Raw genomic sequence first — 20,865 nt, 5'->3', positions numbered from 1 at the left:
GGGCCTACACACAAAAGGCTTTCACTGCATCTCCACAGAGCCGATCGTTATGTCATGACGCTGTTATATATCAATTTTGAAGGTATGGTAAAACCCTCTAATAACAACTGAGCTTATTGTACTAAATCAAAATAATAAATAAACTCAGTACCCTTGTGGCTGATACCTGAAACACCATAGCTAATCGACAAGAATAATGAGCGAGTGCTCCAGAAGCATTGACGGAAAGAGAGTGGCAATCATATGTGTGGGAAAATTCCATGCCCAGTCAGGGACACCCAGATAGCTCAGATGGCAGACCACTGCCGACCTCGGAAGGATGACAGGCTGAGTCAACCTCCCAGGCGTTAATTCAGCGATCGACCGGGATTCAAACCCAGGATCCTAGGGTCCCAAGCTGGCACCCTAACCACTAAGCCAACAACAGGCCTCTGTTTGGAATGTCATTGCTATTCCCGATTTGTATAAACTCAAGTAAACAGGAATGGAAGAACGAATAACATGGTGGGGTTTTCATTCACAATTTAATACCAAACTTGATGGACATTTATACCTTGGGAGAAATGACAAGTACCGGATAAACTGTGGAAAGGTTTACTCTTTATTATCATACACAATAAAACTACAACATCAAAAATGTGTTTGTGTTTCAAACCTTCATCTTGAGGGAACGAATCATCGACAAACTCGGACTTCACATTCGGTTTCAGCATAAAATCTGAAACAAAAAACAATCCATTTAAACCAGATCTTAATATTTAAATTAAAAGTTCCATCAAAACCCCTTTATCACAATATACTGTTGCGGATCTCCTCGTCGGCCTTTTCCCCTTACCAAGGGGGGGTTAGTCCCCTTGTCTTTTACTAGCCGACGGGATCCGGGGCTATGACGTTCCTTCCGGACGGCATTAAATAGGGTTGTAGGCCGAATTCCTATTACCTAAGTACCAACGCCACCCAGGAAGCAAGGAAATAAGCCCCGCCCGAATCACGGTTATAGGTGGAAACGCCGAGCGATAGCGAACCGTGACCCGAGCTGTTATCAAGGACTAGATCCTGATCCGAGCGGTTCCTAATCGTGCCACGCTTACCCAATGGGGGAAATCACTGATACGGTCGAATCAGGAAAGACAAGGAATAACAGTTGGTTTATTACACTATGTACAGTACCAAGAAGAAGAACACACAGTGCAGCCTTATACAGTCTTATACTTATCCCAGGACAACGGGCCCGTTTCACACTCAGACACACTCACACGGGGTTGTAGACGAACGGGGCGATGGTCGAGGGATGGCGTCCAGGCAGTTCGCTCCGGTCCCCGACTCGCACCGCAAAGAAGATGGTCAGGGCGGCAGAAGCTCCCCGCGGGTCGTTGGCGCAGATCGGGCAATTACGGGGCGAACGGTAAGCTGGGCTTGGCGGTTACGCTGGCGTGGCTACGTACGTAATAGATGAACAGGCGCTATATGCGCTCCCAATACAAGTTCACTAGCAAGGCGCAATTCCTTCCAGACCTTTACACACTGCTCTGCCGCCGAAGTCCTCCTCAAGTCCTCTTCACAAAGCCAGCCTTCCCCAGCGAATCCTTTTACAAAGCGCCTCTCCCGCAGAAGTCCTGATAAGGGCAGTCCTTCGCTTCAGTCCTCCAGTCCTGGACAGTCCTGTTCAAGGGCTTTGTGTGTGCGCTTATATAGCGCCGCCCAGCGAACCCTCTGTAACTTGCCAGCCGCGCCCTTACCACGGCCCTCACGCCATGCCCTTAGAGCCCTGATTGGTTATGGCTCTCACCGTTGCTGTCTCCGCCGCTCCATCCTCGACGCCGCTACACCCCGACCCCGCGCTCCTCCCTGTCTCAGGCCTACCTCGTGGCCACCCGACTAGTTGGAGCGAGCAAAAGGCAGCTAACGCTGCTGGCGGCCAAAGCGTAACAAACGAGGTGGATTATCCGAATGGGGCGCGGGATCGAGTTTGCCCATAGATAGCATTGGTGGAATTGAAGGGCGGCTGCAAAATGAAAGGACCTAAGCTTATTATTTATTTACACAACGCAGGTATCACTAGTGGAAATGGCCTTATACTCACACAAACTATGACATAACTAATATCCTAAATGGGCCTACGTGTTGCTTGTGGACTAACTAGGGGGCAAACCTTTAACCTTTAATGATGTTATATGTACACTCTCAAAACCGCAATAATACTATCAACAAATACTCACTTTACAATCTCAATGATATAGTCTGTAACAAGTGAGAGTCTTGATGCAGCATATACGTGCCCGGGTTATCTGCCCAAGAATTGCCAAATTGTAAAAATCTGATTTTGAACCGCAGAAGCGTGCCGGATCACATGATCATGACTTTGGATAGAAACCTGGTCACGCAGCCACATTAAATATTTATCAAAACAGAGTAAACACCAGATATAAAATGTAAATGACACGTGATATAATTGCATCTCGTGCGCAAGTGAAATGCTCTGCGGCCATGTATTCATATATTAGTCTTTGAATGGATGTCAGGCAAGCAATCAGGAAGTACTACACCTGCAGAATGGCTACTAAAGCATAGGTGTTGCCGTCGTTTTTGTGTTATGCATGCCATGGCTCATGGGAAGGAAATATCACATGACAAGTGCATAAAAATCAGTCTTCGCTGGTAAAGGTGACTAAATGTGGCAGATTGCAGCCAAACTTCTTGTTTCAGCAGGAGCTGCATGCAAGACTCTGAGGAGGATATACACAATACTGGTAATGTTGGGAGCATATCAACCAGAACCAGCAATTCCCAAGAAACTGCTTCGGCAGCACAACTTGTGTGAAAAGTATGGTACAAAAAAATCAAAAGGTGAAATGTATTGTGACGATCCCATACCGACCGGACAACTCCAGATGGATTCGGTGAATTGTGAAGCTAACACGATAGCTCTTCGTCCCGTTAACTTCTTGCCAACTCACTCATCCAGAGCAGTGGTACCGTAACAGATGAAGTGTCCTGTACGAACGAGTAGCGTGCCGACAGTCGCATGGCAGATGGTATCAATTGGTCTAGCCCAACCAAGTCACGTGACCATGACATCTATAGCCCAATCTCTAGATCAATGGATCACTCAGCTGCCATATACCACAGTCACGATAAGCAGGATGAGTCAGGAGATAAGTTGCACTTTGTACATGTAATGAGGTTAGGGAACGTACATAAGGTCAAGTGCAGTGCATACCGCATTCCCGTTATCCCTACGGGTGCACTCCCACCCTACAGATGTCGGATAATCACAGTCAACTTAGCACTTTACGCTTGGGCCCATATGCATCCATCAAAGAACAGAGAGAGAGAGAGAGAGAGAGAGAGAGAAGAGAGAGAGAAGAGAGAGAGAAGAGAGAGGCAAAGAAAGAGTTTGGGAGTATGATTTGGATCCCTTCGAACCTCACGGCAGCTCCCAGAAGCTGGCGCAACCTTCCGGTTATTGGCAAAGCCCATGGCTCACGAAGGGACAGCCTGTTCACCACTCTCCTCTAGCATGGATTGTCAAGTCCCAGCGAGGTGACGCGGGAACATCAGGTCAGTCAGCAAGCGAGCGAGCAGCCAGCCAGCAACGGTCCAAGAGAGAAGGGTCAAGGCAAAGTCTGTTGAAGTACTGAAGGGACTGCAATCTCAAGGGTGTCTCAAAGCTCAAACATAACAATGACTGTTGTGCAGGCCGCTGGTCGTGTTAGACAGATGACAGTTGTGTAAAGGTTACTTTACGTTGATTTTACGTGCGGGACAATTTTTTGTGCCCACTATAGATACGTAGATGGCCGTTCTGTCAAGGTGACCATTAAAATAGGTTTGACTGCATAGTGTATATACAAGAACATACATCCGCCTTCACACGCCAGACTTTTACCCACGGACGCGAAGTAAAAAACAGTGTTAAGCAATTGTTTAATGTTTGTCTGTCTGTCTGATCAGTTAATGATCGAGGAACAGCTGGCTTATTTAAATTGAATGTTATATTTTGAACACAAATCGGAGCATGAAAAGAAAGATGTCTTTCAGAAATGAAGATGTCTTTCTGCTTCAGATACCAATCATCCCAACTGACACAACCTTTGAATTCAAGACTTCAATTCCTGCTCCAACTCAGTATTGCGATGTCCATTAACAAGGCTCAAGGACAATCTTTACAGGTGGTTGTACTAAATTGACAACTCCTCGTTATTCTTATGGACAGCTTTGTGTTGGATGCTCTCGTATAGGCAACGAAAAACACTTACTTTGTACTTGGCATTTACTTTGTAAAATGAAAAAAAACATACTTTGAACCAGAAGGCAGACAAGGATCATCGTTTATAAAGAGGCTTTTTGATGTAGTCATTTCATGTTTGCTATGTTTGTGGTACGTGTGTGTTGTGCTATGTTTTGAGGAAAGGTTTTGAAATAAATGTGCTTGTTTTTGTCCTCATTTCCTTTTCGATGTCTTTTCTCAATTTTTTTCCCCCCCCCTGAGCAATGTCAGGTACCCCTGCTAGTGGTAAACAAACATGGAAGCGATGTCTCGTACTTGACACGTTATCATTATGCACCATTATTCTTATTTACCCGTTATCATTATCGTTATTTACTATTACACTATTATTTTATGTACCATTACCATTATTAGGGTCACTCTGCAATCTAATCCTAAAAGGTAAACATTATGGATGAGCTCAATTTGATACAAATCAAAATTATCCATCTCTATTTCAAAGTGGAGGGAAGGTGAGAATGGAGGGCCAGTGAGGGGAGAGTGAAGAGGAGTGAGAGTAGAGTGGAGGGAAGGGAGAGTAGAGTGGAGGGTGGAGGGTGGAGGGGTGGAGCGGAGGGGAGGAGAAGGTATTCAGTCATGTGTAGGTGAAGGACTCTGAAGTATTTGGAAACAATGTTCTTATTCAAACTTTAAGGTTCTCAAAAAAAGAGGTTACCGAAGAAGCTCTGAACACTTTCGATTGTTTTCCTTGCCGAGAAATAAACAGTTTACAGGGAAGGGGGCTTCCATGTGTTCGGTTTCCCCCCTAGCAACCAAATCCCGAGAACTCGTCTCTAAGGCGAAAAAAAAAGACAAGGTCTCATGCTTAATGCACTGCAGCTCCACAAACAAGTGCTATTTATAGCTACAATGACTTTGAATGAATGAATGAATGAATGATCGTTTTAAGGCCATTTTTCTCCGCCAGAGCAGGGTTAGCCTTGCGGGCCCCATGACAATCATGGTTCTCTGTTTGAGGCAATGTTTTTATGGCCGGATGCCCTTCCTGACGCCAACCCTTAGTCGCCTCTTCGATGCGCAGGGATACGGTGTACTTATTCTAAACCCAGGGTACACACCGGGATCATTCATCCCAGCAAGCTGTTACTCATTTGCCGACCTCGGAAGGATGACAGGCCGAGTCAACCCCCCTGGTGGTAATTTAGCGATCGACCTGGATTCGAACCCAGGATCCAAGGATCCCAAGCCGGCAGCCTAACCGCTAAGCCAACACCAGGCTGACTTTGCCCTTTCATATTTTGACCAATTATTAAATATTTCAACGACGTGCTCTGCACAATCACAACTCTCAAGCATTCAACAAAATCATCAAAGAGGAAATGGTAATACATGAGTGGCTCACAAAAGTTAAAACCTTCCTCATTCCACAATCTGAAGAAATCCAACCATTAAAATTCCTACCAACAAAACACAAACTTTTAACGGGAATCGTCACATAACTAATGTACGACCACATACCAAAACAAGGAGGCCGAGACCCAGAATGGAAGGGATGCAAGAGATGATGCTTATGGAACAATAGAGCACTTATTACTAAACAAGGCCACACTCAAAAATTGTAAAAGAAGAAGAACCAAACTGTCCACAGGCTGGATAAACTATGAAAAAAGCTTTTGATAGTGTCCCACATTCATGGATGATAAAATGCATCCAAATATACAAGATCAACACCCAAATAATCAAACCGATTGAGAAAGCAATGGAGCTCTGGAATACTCGGGTTAGAAGAGGGCCACCAAATAAGTCACAAACAAATGCGCAAAAAAATAGAGATAGAATGGGCCTGATCTAGAAAACATACCTACCCCCAAATAACAAAATCAAAGCCATAAACCAACTTGTAGTCTCAGTGTTCCAGTGCAGTTGCAGAATAATAAACTGGCCACAAGCGGACATCAACAAGCTAGATATCGAAACAAGGAAACTCACCATCCTCAAAATGTTACAAAAAAAAACCAATGCATCCCGAGAATGTAGCTGTCGAGACGAGACGGAGGTTGCGGAAAACGTCACAGCTTGATCCATGAATCGTGATCCATTACCAAAACGGAGGTGGATACTTCAAACCATGGGATGACTCCTTTCCACCTTCTGAAAGCCGCGTATTGAGATAACTAACGACCTTCCTGTACATAATGAGATATTGTTACAGACGCGGTTGTGGATGTTGGTTTACCGAGCGGTTTGGTATGACCGCGTCTGCACAGTTTACCCGATTATACTCGAACGTTGGCCGAGTCGCGCTACGCTAAATCAATTGAGGAAAGGACACAACGGCTGGGTTAAAATGACACGACACCAGGGGTACAGTTCTCAAGACCTCCGGAGGAGGTTATAATATTTCGGAACGTTAGATTACAAGGACGAGAGAGACAGCATAGGAAGGTAGGCACTTAATTACGGTCTTATAGTAGCCCCGACAGACGACAGATAAACAGGACAAAACTGACTCACACGGGGATTGATGGCAAGGAAGGGCAGGTAGTCGAGGCTCAAGGTGCACTCTTGGCTCAGGGGCAGAATCGACCCGGTCCGGTCCAGAGATGCGGGAGGTCTCTCTCAGCGCTAGAAGGTGACGTTCTTTCTCCAAGCTGGGGGCGCATCTGACGTCACGTCCGGTAAGTCGCTGCGTATATCCGGCGGGGAGTGACACGCCCTCGGCTCGTTAGCTCCGCCCCAGATGGAATCGGCCCGTTGCTTCTTATTGGGTGTGGGGGTTACCGGGCTCCGCCCTTGACGAGGGGCCGACAGTCAGCCCCTTCGTGGTAACCCCGTCGGCGCACATGGGTAATGGCGGCTAACCGAGCCGGAGTGAGGACGCACACTCCCCGCGCGCTGTTGTGGTAGTTGTTGTTGTTGTTGTTGTTGTTTCATGGGGAAGATGGGAGGAGGTATGGGGAGGTCCTAAACTCACTACTGGTGCCATACAATCACATTCTGGTGCAACGAAGAGTCAGAATTAATGGAAACGAGTCCTTAACTGACATAGACTAAGAATAACTAGCAAGATGTCCGAAAGTTGTCTACGTGAGATGCGGTGGACCTGGGCACGACATTTAATGGGGGAAGAAGGGGAAGGTCGGTTCTACAGAGTGTTGTTTACAGACAATGGGACTAGGGAATGGGGGATTGGGGATAGTTGGGGAGTATTGGGGAAATAGGGGAATATTTACAATCGGATATGGAGGCCAAATCCCATATCCGCAACATTGCACCCTTCTCTACCCTCGGGGCGTCCCGACCCGATAAATTTTTACCTATTTTAGTGTGGCACTCAGATGTAGTTCCCTCTACTATTAACTCTACCCTGAGTGCGACAGTTTTACAGATATTCACAAATGAGTAAATATGTCCCCCTGCGACGTTGCACCCTTCTCCTCACAGAAACACACCCACAGGATAACCGAATCGCGGAAAGAATTCGCAAACTAAACATACAGCCGGTAGGGAGCATTATTTACACAAGACTACGCTGATATTTACACTACGATCCAGGACCTGTTTTTGGAGGAACACATGCAGATGTTATGCATAGAGAGAGAGCACGCATGCCAGCATCGATACACCAACCCACGAGTGCTCTGTGGCCTTACGGCCTTTAATAATGTGCAGAGCACCCCTTCCAAGCACCAAAAGCACCACCCCAAGCACCAATCGGTGCAGTCACCATCCGGTGCACCAATAAAATGTTTAATAATCATGGTGTGGTGTCGCAGCCGGCCGATGTTCTGCCGCTGGTCTTGCCTTCATGTGGTGCACTTGGCCTTCTGGCTTCTTTAAAAATAAAGAAAGGCGCCAACCGCGTCCATTTCTGTATTGTGGCCGTCAGGGGGCCAACTAAAAGTGGTTCACCTGTATGGCAAAGGTGCCACGTTGACCCATAGGTCCATCCACGGGTGGTGCTTGGCCGCAAAAGAACTGCGGTCCATTGTGGGTGGCCACCAAAATTGCGGTCCATATGGTGTATCGATCCAGGCAGCAAGCAGCGAAAGTGCAGGCCCACAACTGCGGAGCCAGCACCTCTCTCCTCTCTCTCTGCCCCAAAGCCAGATCCTCGGAGGTGGGAGACAAAAGAAGCAGACAAGTGAGTAAGGTGGTAAGGGCGCAAAAGTGCACGCAATGTAAGGTAATGCACACTGGGGGCACATGGGAACCAGGTGAGACAGGTACGTTCCTACCGTACGCCCCCCCCCCCCCACCAGGTAACCTACATGGCCCCTCCCTTACCCCTTACTGTATCCACAAAACACAACACTACCCATAAACATCTATTTTACAAATCAACAAACGTTCCTACTGTCTTCCCCGTTCCTCCCATAAACCAAATTCGTCTTATCTCCCTCCTAACCAATCAAATTTGCCATTTTCAACTCTCATCAAAATTTGCCATCTCCAACTGAACATCAAAATTTGCCATTACCAATTCATCATCAGTCCCTCCTAAGGAGGGAGAGATGGAATCACCCCAATGTCTCATCCACGTCGTGATGCGTCTCACCAATCCACAGTAATTCTCATTTCCTGCAACAGAAGAAAGAAAACACAGGTGTGGAGTCATCATCATCACCTCAGGTAAGTGGCTGCGTATGGTGCGACAGGTTCATCAATCCTAACTATTTCCTAAATGACTTTAACAACTTTACATTACCCGGGGTCTTTCTCCTGCCAAACCATTGGCCCTCTTACACTATGGGTTCTAAAAACCAATTCCCATTGACCAAACTGTGGTGCTTTCCAATTTGGGGTCTCACTCCCCCGATTCATCTCCCGGTGCCCTCGCACAATTTCTGGGCTGTGGCGTGTACCTCTCCCAGCGGGTCTACCCACCTGCACACCTCCACCACTGCAGTTGCCTCCGAGCTTACCTGCTCCTTACCCTAACCTAACTACCTGGGGAAGGCCCTCTGGCGCTCTCCCCACTCGGTGCCCTCTCTGGCACTGGGCTACCCGGGTCCGTCCTCCGGATCCTCGGGCCCCATCCACAACTAACGGCTCCCAGAGCCCACCTGCGGCCTCACCTGGCCGACATCCTCACAGTGGTGGAGTGCCCAACCAACTACACACACTAACAGGCTACACGCCCAGCCATTTCCACAATACTAATGCACCCATCCACAATACCATTCTGCAACCGCACCACAAATGCCAATATCCAACCACAATTTACCTATACCCTCTACCTAACACTTACACTACCCGCCCCGGGTACTCGTGAAAGGGGTCCACTCTTCCCCCATCCACACCTTCGCACCATGCACACCACTCCGTACCACTTACTCCAACTCTCTCCACACACCTGTACTTGCACACCTGTGCTCTCACACCTGGTGCCACCTGCACCCTTCTCTCCCCAAGCGCATTCGCGCTGATCCACACACTCACTACTCATACACTACTCCACACACCTGTCCAGTTGCACACCTGTGCAATCACACCTGTTCAATTCTCACACACACGGCATCATCTCAGCTAACTACTCCCTTCTGAAACTTGCGCTTCCCAGTCGTCCCTTTAAACTATTGCGCTCCCTCGTCATTATCATCCACTCTTATCTACCTGCGTCCCCACTACAGGTATCAGTCACTAACTAAACTTAACGTTACCTAATGTCATCTTCGCTAGATCCCTAACAATATCCTAACCCACCCGGGCTAGTTTTCACTGCCATCAACCCCATAAGCTATTGCGCATTTGCCCCACTATGGGAAGGGTGGCAGGGATTTGCCATCCCACCACATCGGGCATCTCCCACTACCAATTTTGCCCATTCAATTTCAACAAATCAAAAATTTGCCAATCACTACTCATCATCTGCCAATCATTACTGCCAATCCTTTGCCAATCATCAAATTTTGTTTTTCTCTAATTTTGGGGCCAAAACACTATCCTCGTCATTACAGTCTACTTACTAATGCCTCTCGGTGCGCCAATTCCTGTCCAAAGCCCGGCTTCGTACAGCCAAGCCATGAATGCGGGTTGTTTGGTGCCAGCGGCTGGACACGTCCCGCATTCGGTGCAGGGCAGGAGGTTTACCCGGGCCGAGATCCCACGCACCATCTCGGCACGGAGCCATCCCATGGCTCGATCTCGACCTGCCGGAATGCCTCAACAAAAAGTGGTCGCCATGACGACCCTTCCTATCCAGCCGCCCGCTCCGCCTAGTGGAGCACGGACGCGGCCGTTCAAAGCGAGGCCCAGCACACACCGAGGGCCCGATTCGGCTAAAAGTCGACCTAACCTCTAACCTGGTTACCGTCGATGCTTCACCTGGATGCTTACACCCCGCAGCCCGTTCCTTGCTCACACATCCAGCCGTGCCCATGCTCCTCGTACCTTTCCTTACACACCCAGGTACCCTCATTCCACTCACAGCCTTGGTCACACACCTGACCACCGAACACTTTGGCACACATTCGTTGCTCGCACACCTCACCAACACACCTCTTCGTGCCCCCTCCTCCGTCACCTCCTCTGTGACAATCACAGGTGTGCTCTCATTCGCACACCCAACCACGTGCCTCACTACCAATTCCAGCGTGCATTCCCACTCACGCTCTACCATTCCAGGTGTGCATCCTTCCATTCCAGGTGTACATCCTCGCTCACCTGTCACAACCAACTCACGCTCCTTGTCACTCTCACTACTCTCACCACCACTCTTGACAACGCACTCACCCTTACTCTTGACAGCGCACTCTTTCCCCATGCACCTGTCCGTCACACACCTTTCTCGCGCACACTCTCCCGTCACACCCTCTGTAACACTTACCACACCGCGCTTCCATGTGCTCCCTCGCACACACGCTACGACCGACTCACTCTCGCCAGCCCCCTCACTCCTTGGCACACACTTTTTCCTCACACACCCCAGAGTCGGACTTTCTCGCACACCTCCTTTTTCGCACACCAGACCTGTCGCACACTTCACCAACGGCCTCTCACGAACACCCGGGTCCATCTCGACCCCCAAACTCATTAAATCACCTGGCGCATCATACGCACGACCATATTGGTCACCACTTACACCGGGTCCGCTTCCTCTTCGCTTCTCCTCCATCACCTGCGAATCCCTCATCCGGTTAATGAGCACATCATCACGATCCAAACACAGACTTTGGACCAATTATTTTACCTCCTCTTTTATCTCTTTCTTATCCTCTCTCCGTCGCTTTTTAATTTCGCTCACCCCTTCTTCCACTTCTTCTAATTTCTGCTTCACCTCCTTCATCTCCTCGTGCGCCCCTTTAAGTTCTTCCTCTAACTCCACTTTATTTTTTTCTATGTGCTCCCGCACCTCCCGCTCTTTAACCTCCATCACCTCTACCACCTTGTTCATTTTCCTCGTCAGGTCCTCGTGTACCGTCTGACACTCTTTTTTAATTACCCCTACGTCCTTTTTCATCTCCTTCTGTGTCGATTTTAAACCCTCTATTACTGCTGTGTTCTTCTTTACCTGGTCCCCCAACTCCTTTTGTCCCACTGTCAGTTGTTCTACTCCCAGCGTCAACTCCTCTATACCCCCTTGCAATTTTACAGTCCCCTTTCTCACCTCCTTCTCCATGCGCTCCTTACAGTGCCTCACCTCCTCGCGCACTCCTCCGACCTCCTCACTCACACCTCTTCTGATCTCCTCTCCCATCACTTGCATCTCCTGCCCAGATGCCACCCTCATCTGCTCCATTTCCTCCCTGTGAGCATCCAGTTTGGTTTCTACCCCCATTCTGACCCCCTCTAATCGCTGCTCCATTTGTTTAACTTCCCTTTCCGCTTGGTCCCTCATGTCCCTCAATTTGCCTTCCATACTGTTTTCTAACCCCTCTAACCCCTCCTGTATTTCCCCTAATCTATTGTCTAATTTCCCAAATTTCTTGTCTAATCCCTTAAAATTATTGTCTAACCCCTCACCGGTACCCCTCGCTTCGTCCCTCATTACCCCCATTTGCTCACTCTGAGCCTCCATCCGGTTCCCCATTACCCCCATTTGGCTTCCCATTACCCCCAATTGCTCACTCTGAGCCCTCGCTTCGTCCCTCATTACCCCCATTTGGCCCTCCAATCGCTCACCAAATCGCTCACTATTAGCCCTCATTTGCTCGCTATTCTGGGCCATAAGGGCCTTTATTTGTATTAAAAAAAGGTTCAAATCCACCTGCGGCGCTACCACGGTCGCGGGCGTGGTCGCCGTGGCCATCTGCGAGGCGCCATTTTGCGCGCCCGCTACCTCGTGCGTGACGGCGCTATTTTGCGAATCTGCTACCCTCACTGCTTCGCTCTCCTCTTGTCCCTCAATTTGGTCCTGGATCGACCCTGCCTCACTCTCTACCGGAACCCAGCCGTCTTGGTCTGCCATAGCGCGACTTTCAAAATTCGGGTTTTTATTTTCGTAAAACAAAATCAAATTTCGCCGTTATAATTTCGAGCGCGTGAAACGCGCTCCGGATCGAATCCCACTTCCCGACACCAAATGTTACCCTAACGGTACAATTGGTGTTCCAAAATTTGGGCCTAACAAATTTAGTCCCAGGTCCGAATCCAACTCCTCGACACCAAATGTTACAGACGCGGTTGTGGATGTTGGTTTACCGAGCGGTTTGGTATGACCGCGTCTGCACAGTTTACCCGATTATACTCGAACGTTGGCCGAGTCGCGCTACGCTAAATCAATTGAGGAAAGGACACAACGGCTGGGTTAAAATGACACGACACCAGGGGTACAGTTCTCAAGACCTCCGGAGGAGGTTATAATATTTCGGAACGTTAGATTACAAGGACGAGAGAGACAGCATAGGAAGGTAGGCACTTAATTACGGTCTTATAGTAGCCCCGACAGACGACAGATAAACAGGACAAAACTGACTCACACGGGGATTGATGGCAAGGAAGGGCAGGTAGTCGAGGCTCAAGGTGCACTCTTGGCTCAGGGGCAGAATCGACCCGGTCCGGTCCAGAGATGCGGGAGGTCTCTCTCAGCGCTAGAAGGTGACGTTCTTTCTCCAAGCTGGGGGCGCATCTGACGTCACGTCCGGTAAGTCGCTGCGTATATCCGGCGGGGAGTGACACGCCCTCGGCTCGTTAGCTCCGCCCCAGATGGAATCGGCCCGTTGCTTCTTATTGGGTGCGGGGGTTACCGGGCTCCGCCCTTGACGAGGGGCCGACAGTCAGCCCCTTCGTGGTAACCCCGTCGGCGCACATGGGTAATGGCGGCTAACCGAGCCGGAGTGAGGACGCACACTCCCCGCGCGCTGTTGTGGTAGTTGTTGTTGTTGTTGTTGTTTCATGGGGAAGATGGGAGGAGGTATGGGGAGGTCCTAAACTCACTACTGGTGCCATACAATCACATTCTGGTGCAACGAAGAGTCAGAATTAATGGAAACGAGTCCTTAACTGACATAGACTAAGAATAACTAGCAAGATGTCCGAAAGTTGTCTACGTGAGATGCGGTGGACCTGGGCACGACATTTAATGGGGGAAGAAGGGGAAGGTCGGTTCTACAGAGTGTTGTTTACAGACAATGGGACTAGGGAATGGGGGATTGGGGATAGTTGGGGAGTATTGGGGAAATAGGGGAATATTTACAAGCGGATATGGAGGCCAAATCCCATATCCGCAACAATATCGAGGAACGAGACAAATTTGCTGTTTATTGGGGGATGGTGAGAACCTTTCAGATTCCCTCTTGAATGCGCTCATAACTTGAAATCCAAGCCTCCATATCGAAATATTCCTTTTATTGCTTGTATACAGTCTGTGTACGATACGACAACCAATCCTCCCTATCCGTATGATTGCCGCAACAACATACTACAGAATAAAAATTCATCATCTATCTATAATTCCAGTAATCTCTGTCTGTACGTTTGTCTGTGACCGCTGTTTCTCGACAACCACGGGTCCGATATACTTTTAACTTGCCAGGTATATTGCTGGGGACCCGAGGATGTGCCTTTTCAAGGTTTCATATTAATCGGACAATTACTTACCGAGCTATGTCCAAAAAACGATTCAACCAATCAGAGAGCAGCGAACGATCGCGTGTGCCGAACGTGGAGGACACACTCTGCCTCGGATGGCACATTTGAGAGCGTATTCATTTATTTCACGTTTGCAAACTATGTTGGCGTTAAACTACGTTTTAAAACTAATAAAAACGAATTTGCGATTCATTCGCTTTCCTGCGCGTTTGTGCACGCGATGGCGATTTCTTTACCAAACTCCGGAAGCCGTTCGCTTTGGACCAAACCATTGCATGTAAATAGAGGGGGGGGTTCTGTGGTCGTTGCGAATGGACCAAACCATTCATGTAAATAGAGGGGGGGGATTGTCACTGTACTCGCAAGCCGTTCGCCGTTCGCTTTGGCGTTGCGAATGGACCAAACCATTTCATGTAAATAGAGGGGGGGGATATAATTCTAGATAGATATATAGTACGGGCATATATATAGTACGGGCATGCCCTAGTTTTAACAAATGTAGACACAATGTCATACACAATATTGTAAATTTTGCAGTAATAATATTTCATTATATAATTATATAATTATATATATATACAGACTTGGCATTTTATATGGAATGTTTTTATGTGGGGGTGAACTTACTTTTCAAGATGTCTTAGAACCAAAAGTTCATTGGAATTATGTTGAAATTATTCTAGATTTTGTTAATGTGACCTTTAAAAGAAACAAAAACCACATTTGACATTTCGAAACAAATAAATTGATCCTTGAAAGTGATGTAAACTGATATCGAACTCAATTCATGGACAGTACTGTGTTAAACTTCTGTACGTTTTCCAGAAGTATCTCTTTATTTTGCACATTAGCCAAATTTTTTTTTAGCAAAAACAAAAGTTAAATTACGACTGGGATTACGGACAGTAAAATTACAGTTCAGTACTTCCTGTAACCCCCACGAGCATTCAGGAGAGCACGTACACGTTGAGGCATGCTGTTTACGAGATTTGTCAAGGTTTGGACAGGAATCGCTTGCCATGCAGTGACAATAGCCTGCTGCAATTCACGCACAGAGGTCGGCTGCTGGTCCAAGTGGTCGATTTGACGCGTTAATTCTGCCCACAAGTTCTCTATCGGATTCATATCCGGGGACATGGCAGGCCACTCCATATGCTCTACACCATGGTCAGCAAGAAAGTGTTGGATCATGCGAGCACGATGAGGCCGTGCATTGTCATCTTGGAAGACAAAGTTTCCTCGAAAGGCTGCACGAGCAAATGGAAGCAATGTTTCTTCCAGAATGGCCCTGTGCTTGAACTGGTTCAGGTTTCCATTCAGAACAACCAGGTCAGTTTTGCCCCCTGGATGAAAAGCAACCCAAACGGTCACCCCACCACCTCCAGCATGGACTCTTGGCACTATACAATCTTTGTTGTAGGCTTCATGCACTTGTCTGCACACTCGGACGCGACCATCTTGACGAAAGACCAGAAATCTAGACTCGTCACTGAAGATCACGTGATTCCAGTGTCCTGGCTGCCATTGACGGTGCTCTCTGGCCCACTGCAATCGGCGCTGGCGGTGTTGTCTGGTCAGGCGTGGCTTTCTCAGGGGACGCCTGGCACGATAGCCTGCTTGAACCAGTCGTTGGTTGACTAGCCTTCTGGATACAGGCACATTTGTCAGTTGCTGCCACTCAGCCCTAAGCCGATTAGCTGACTTGGTACAGCCATTGCGGACTAACCAGTGCAGCTGGCGATCATCCCTCCTTGTGGTTCTGCGGTTACGTCCTGGCCTCGGTATTGGAGTAGGGACACCCCTCTGAGCATTTCGTTTCAGGATCTTTGCCACCTGACCTTGAGTGATGCCATACTGCCGAGCAATAGCATGCTGTTTCATGCCCTAATTTCGTAAAGCCACCACTCCATGACAAACAGCATTGTCGAGTTGACGGACCATCTCCAGAGGAAGCGGCAATAATTTTTGGAGACGTGCAGCAGTTGTTTTCCACTAATACAGAACGCAACAACCCTTGTATACCCGACTGTGAAGCCAATCATCAAATGCACCTGTTCATACATTTTGCCATGCCACCTATGATATAATCCTGTTGTTGACTTCTTGCTGCGACAGACAATCAGTGACATGGTTCTTTTAACAAATAAATCACCAAAGTGTAAAAGAAACTCACCAGATTGATATACTGAGTTAAGAAAGTAAACCCGTCAAGAAAAAAAAAAAAATTCCATATTAAATGCCAGTCTGTATATATATTAAAACAAAAATTTTGTAGTAATATAATTATTATATAATATAGTAATAATATTTTGTAGTAATAATAAAAATGTAAAGTGTTGAAGACAATAACAATGTACATGTCGTATTGCTTTCTTTGCTTGTACTTCAAGATGGCAGAATGCAAATATGGTGAGCTAATACACATCTATCTATAATTCCACTAATCTCTGTGTGTATGTTTGTTTGTACGTTTGTTTGTTTGTTTGTATGTCTGTGACCGCTGTTTCTCGACAACTACCGGTCCGATATACTTGAAACTTGCCAGGTATATTGCTGGGGACCCGAGGATGTGCCTTTTCAAGGTTTCATATTAATCGGACAATTACTTACCGAGCTATGTCCAAAAAACGATTCAACCAATCAGAGAGCAGCGAGCTATCGCGTGTGCCGAACGTGGCGGACACACTCTGCCTCGGATGGCACATTTGAGAGCGTATTCATTTATTTCACGTTTGCAAACTATGTTGCCGTTAAACTATGTTTTATAACTAATAAAAACTAATTTGCGATTCATCGTAACTGCGATATACGACCTTCCGGACAGTGAGGACTGCACTTCCGGCATCCAATCACAGAACGCGTTATTGCGTAGGCGTGGCCGATGTGAGAGCGAGCTGATGCTGAGCCCAGCGCGTGCGCCATTACGGTACGTAATTCGATTTCTTCCGGAGAAAATAATAATTTCTCGATTTCTTATGCGCATTATTTCTCCCAATTCAGTCAGAGCGAAGGGCGGAAGCGAAGAGCGTTGTTTTTTTTGTTTACGGGCGTACGGGCGGGGTAGAGCGTACGGGTAGCGTTTTTTTTTTTTTGGGCACATTTGAGAGCGTATTCATTTATTTCACGTTGGCAAACTATGTTGCCGCTATGTTGGCGTTAAACTATGTTTTAAAACTGATTAAAACTAATTTGCGATTCTTTCGCTTTCCTGCGCATTTGTGCACGCTATGGCGATTTCTTTACCAAACTCCGCTAGCCGTTAGCTTTGGACCAAACCATTTCATGTAAATAGAGGGGGGGGATTGTCACCGTACTCGCAAGCCGTTAGCTTTGGACCAAACCATTGCATGTAAATAGAGGGTGGGGGGGGGATATACTTTTAGATATATATATAGTACGGGCATGCCCTAGTACCCTCAATTACATGATAAGCTATGTCGCTTTAACCTCCGTTATATGAGTTAAGTTCTGTACCCCTTAACTTCGACATTACACGGTAATCTCTGCACCATTTTACTGTATTAGTACACTGTAATCTCTGTACCCTTTTACCTCAGTATTACACAGTAATTTCTGTACCCTTTTACCTCCATATTGCACAGTAATCTCTGCACCCTGTTACCTCGATATTATACGGTAATCTCTGTGCCATTTTACCATATTAGTACACTAATATCTCTGTACCCTTTTACCTCAGTATTACACAGTAATTTCTGTACCCTTTTACCTCGGTATTACACAGTAATCTCTGTACCCTGTTACCTCAGTATTACACGGTAAGCTCCATACCCTTTTACCTCAGAATTACACGGTGATCTCAGTACCCTTTAACCGCAGTATTACACAGTACTCTGTACCCTTTCGCAGTAATCCTTTTCGCTGTACCCTTGCACAGTAATCTCTGTACCCTTTTGCCTCAGTATTACACAGTAATCTGTGCACTCTTTACCCTCAGTATTGCATGGTAATTTATTTAGCCTTTACCCTCTGTATTGCACGGTAATCTCTGTGCGCTTTAACCGCAGTATTACACAGTAATCCGTGTACTCTTTGCCCTCCGGATTACACGGTAATTCCTGTAGCCTTTTACCTCAGTATTACACGGTAACCTCTGGACACTTTTACCTCAGTATTACACGGTAATCTTTGTATCCTTTGGCTTTTATCTCACTTCCCCAATTCAGAACATCGTGAGATTATAATGAGTTTCTGAAATAGTGCACAGCACGAACCAGCACAGGCCCACGACGGATAGAACGGCACGTACCGGATCCCGGGTCCTCACCCTCATCCTCGGGTGGATCAACCCTGGACCGACGATCTGAGGGAGAATCTCCCGGAACGACCGAGTTTCCGCCATCGGAGCCGCTCGTGGATCCCGAGGGGTTCGATCTGTGATCTTCACCTGAGAGATCTCGGTTCATGGCGCACCGGAGGGGTCTGTCAGGTAGAGGGTCGTAAAGTACAGTAAGGTAAGGTGGAGTGTAGTCGTACGGTACACTTATGATACACGAGTACAAGGCATGTATACTGGTAAAAATGACCCACGTGCCGCGTATATTCTCCAAACGATGTTATTCACGATTTCAAGGCAGCAGATTCTCCACGTTCATCACGTGATCTCCATAATTAGTCGCTTCTCTGCCTCAGGAAATCAGAGCGGGAATTTGTAACATGTCCATGATGCCAGCGATAACTCGCCTACTCTCCGCGAAGGGCGCCGTGGGATCTTTGAGGTCCCTCAACAATGGTAGCGAGACGGGACGCCAATTTAACGTCAGCAGTCTCACAATTGTTGAGAAAGCAAAATGCCAAAAATTAAAAGAGATTTTAAGTTCTCAGAGCAGATCTCAAAGACAGGCTTCAGCAACAAGAAGTCCACCTGCAGAAGCAAAACCTGTTGCTGCAAAAAAAAGCCTCTCACAACGAGAACAATTAAGAAAGAGCAATCAGAGATGGCAGACCCTCACCAGGACGTGTGTAGTTTTGTCCTCTGGGTATTTTGGGTCCTCCGGATCTTTTGGGGTCCTCCAGATATTTTGGGGTCCTCCAGATCTTTTGGGGTCCTCCGGATATTTTGGGGTCCTCTGGGTCTTTTGGGGTCCTCCAGATCTTTTGAGGTCCTCCAGATCTTTTGGGGTCCTCCGGATCTTTTGGGGTCCTCCGGATCTTTTGGGGTCCTCTGGGTCTTTTGGGGTCGTCTAGGTCTTTTGGGGGTCCTCTGGGTCTTTTGGGGTCCTCTTGGACTTTGGTGTCTAAAGTGTGTTTGGGTTTGAAAGGGTCTTAGGGTTCTGAAAGGGTATTCAGGTTATAAAGGGTCTATTGGGTCTTACAGTTCTAATGGCTCTAAAGTGGTGTCTTAGGGTCTTTGTGGATCTTCGTGGTCTTTAATGAGTCTCATTGTTGTAAAGGTTCAGAGAGGTCTTTAGGGTCATAAAGGGTCAAATGCAATTAATACACATACTCACGTTTTGTGTGGACAAATAAACAAACAAATGGACCCAATTGCAATACCGGTGAGAGTAACAAGAAAGAACAATCAGAGATTGCAGACCCTCGTCAGGACTTGTTTTGTGTGGCAAATAAATGCAAGGATGTACTTAATAAATGAAAGGTCGTTGATTGCAAATGAAAGGTCGAAATGGTCTCGTGGTAAATGTGTAAAGGTCAAAGGTCTGAAAAGTTGTCAAGGTTAAATGGTCTAAGGTCTGAAGTTCTAAAGGTGGAACGCATGGGCGTAGTTTGACTTCTCTCTTTGGGGGGGGGGGGGGGCAAGGGGTTAATATTAATAAATGGGTAGCTCGGTCTGACTTCCAAAATTACCGTTTGTCAGTGCACATGAAATCACAAATACAGTTTACGTTCATTATTGTTACTCACGTTTAAATACAGGATGTTTTTATCTTAGTTGTAAACTACTGAAAAAATTACGGCGGGGGCATTGTCCCCCCCCCCCCCCCTAAAACTCCGCCAATGGTGGAAAGGTCTGAAAAGGTCAAAATAGGTCGAAAGGGTTTGAAGTGTCAAAAGGGTCTTAAAAGGTTGAAGGGGTCTAAAGGGTGTAATTTAAGGTCTAAAGAGTCGGAATTGTCTGAAGAGGCCTTGAGGGTCCTAAACCGTATGAAACCGATCAAAAGGTCAAAGGGTAATAAAAGGTCTAAAAGGTGTGATGTCTAAAGGGTAGAAAGGAGTCCAAGGGTCCAAGCATCTAAAAGGTTCTAGATGGTGTCACGGTGTCTTAGGTTAAGAGCCACTGGTCTTCAGGGTCTTCGGGTTCTAGAGGGTCTTAAAGGGTTCTAAATGGTCATAGGGCTCTAAAGGATCTTTGATCTCTTAAAGGCTGATCGTGTTCGAAAGGGTCTTAGGAGTCCTTTTGGGTTACATAGGGTCTTAAAGAGGTCTCAAAAGTCTCAAGGGTCTTAGGGTTCTCAAGGGGCTTAGGGGTCTCAAGGGTCATATAAGTCTCAAGTGTCTAAGGAGTCTCAAGGTTCTTAGGCGTCGTTTAGGGTTCTAAAGGGTCTTAAAGATTGTTATGGTTATAAAGCATCTCAAAGGGTCTTGGGGGGTCTCAAAGGGACCCACCAACCCAACAGCCATCTACA

At 47.1% G+C, this 20,865-nt stretch overlaps 1 protein-coding gene across 3 annotated transcripts in view; it reads right to left on the bottom strand.

Moving 5' to 3' along the window:
- The window catches only part of LOC137428154 (uncharacterized), a 30,169-nt gene extending 10,443 nt beyond the window's left edge, over positions 1–19,726 (bottom strand). Inside the window, exons 1-3 of one of the 3 annotated variants that reach the window (XM_078778111.1) lie at positions 19,234–19,726; positions 18,549–18,703; positions 656–718 (exon numbers count right to left, since the gene is read on the bottom strand). In XM_078778111.1, coding sequence (XP_078634237.1) covers positions 656–718; positions 18,549–18,687 — 202 coding nt within the window. In that variant the 5' untranslated portion in view covers positions 18,688–18,703; positions 19,234–19,726. Of the gene's footprint in view, positions 1–655; positions 719–18,530; positions 18,776–19,233 lie in introns of those variants that run through there. The other 2 variants (XM_068118097.2, XM_068118099.2) reach the window with 2 other exon arrangements.
- Between the last annotated feature and the right edge of the window lie 1,139 nt (positions 19,727–20,865).

This window comes from Myxine glutinosa, chromosome 5, assembly GCF_964187855.1.
Source record: "Myxine glutinosa chromosome 5, kmMyxGlut1.1, whole genome shotgun sequence".
NCBI lineage: Eukaryota > Metazoa > Chordata > Myxini > Myxiniformes > Myxinidae > Myxine > Myxine glutinosa.
This window is presented reverse-complemented; position numbering and strand designations above follow the sequence as displayed.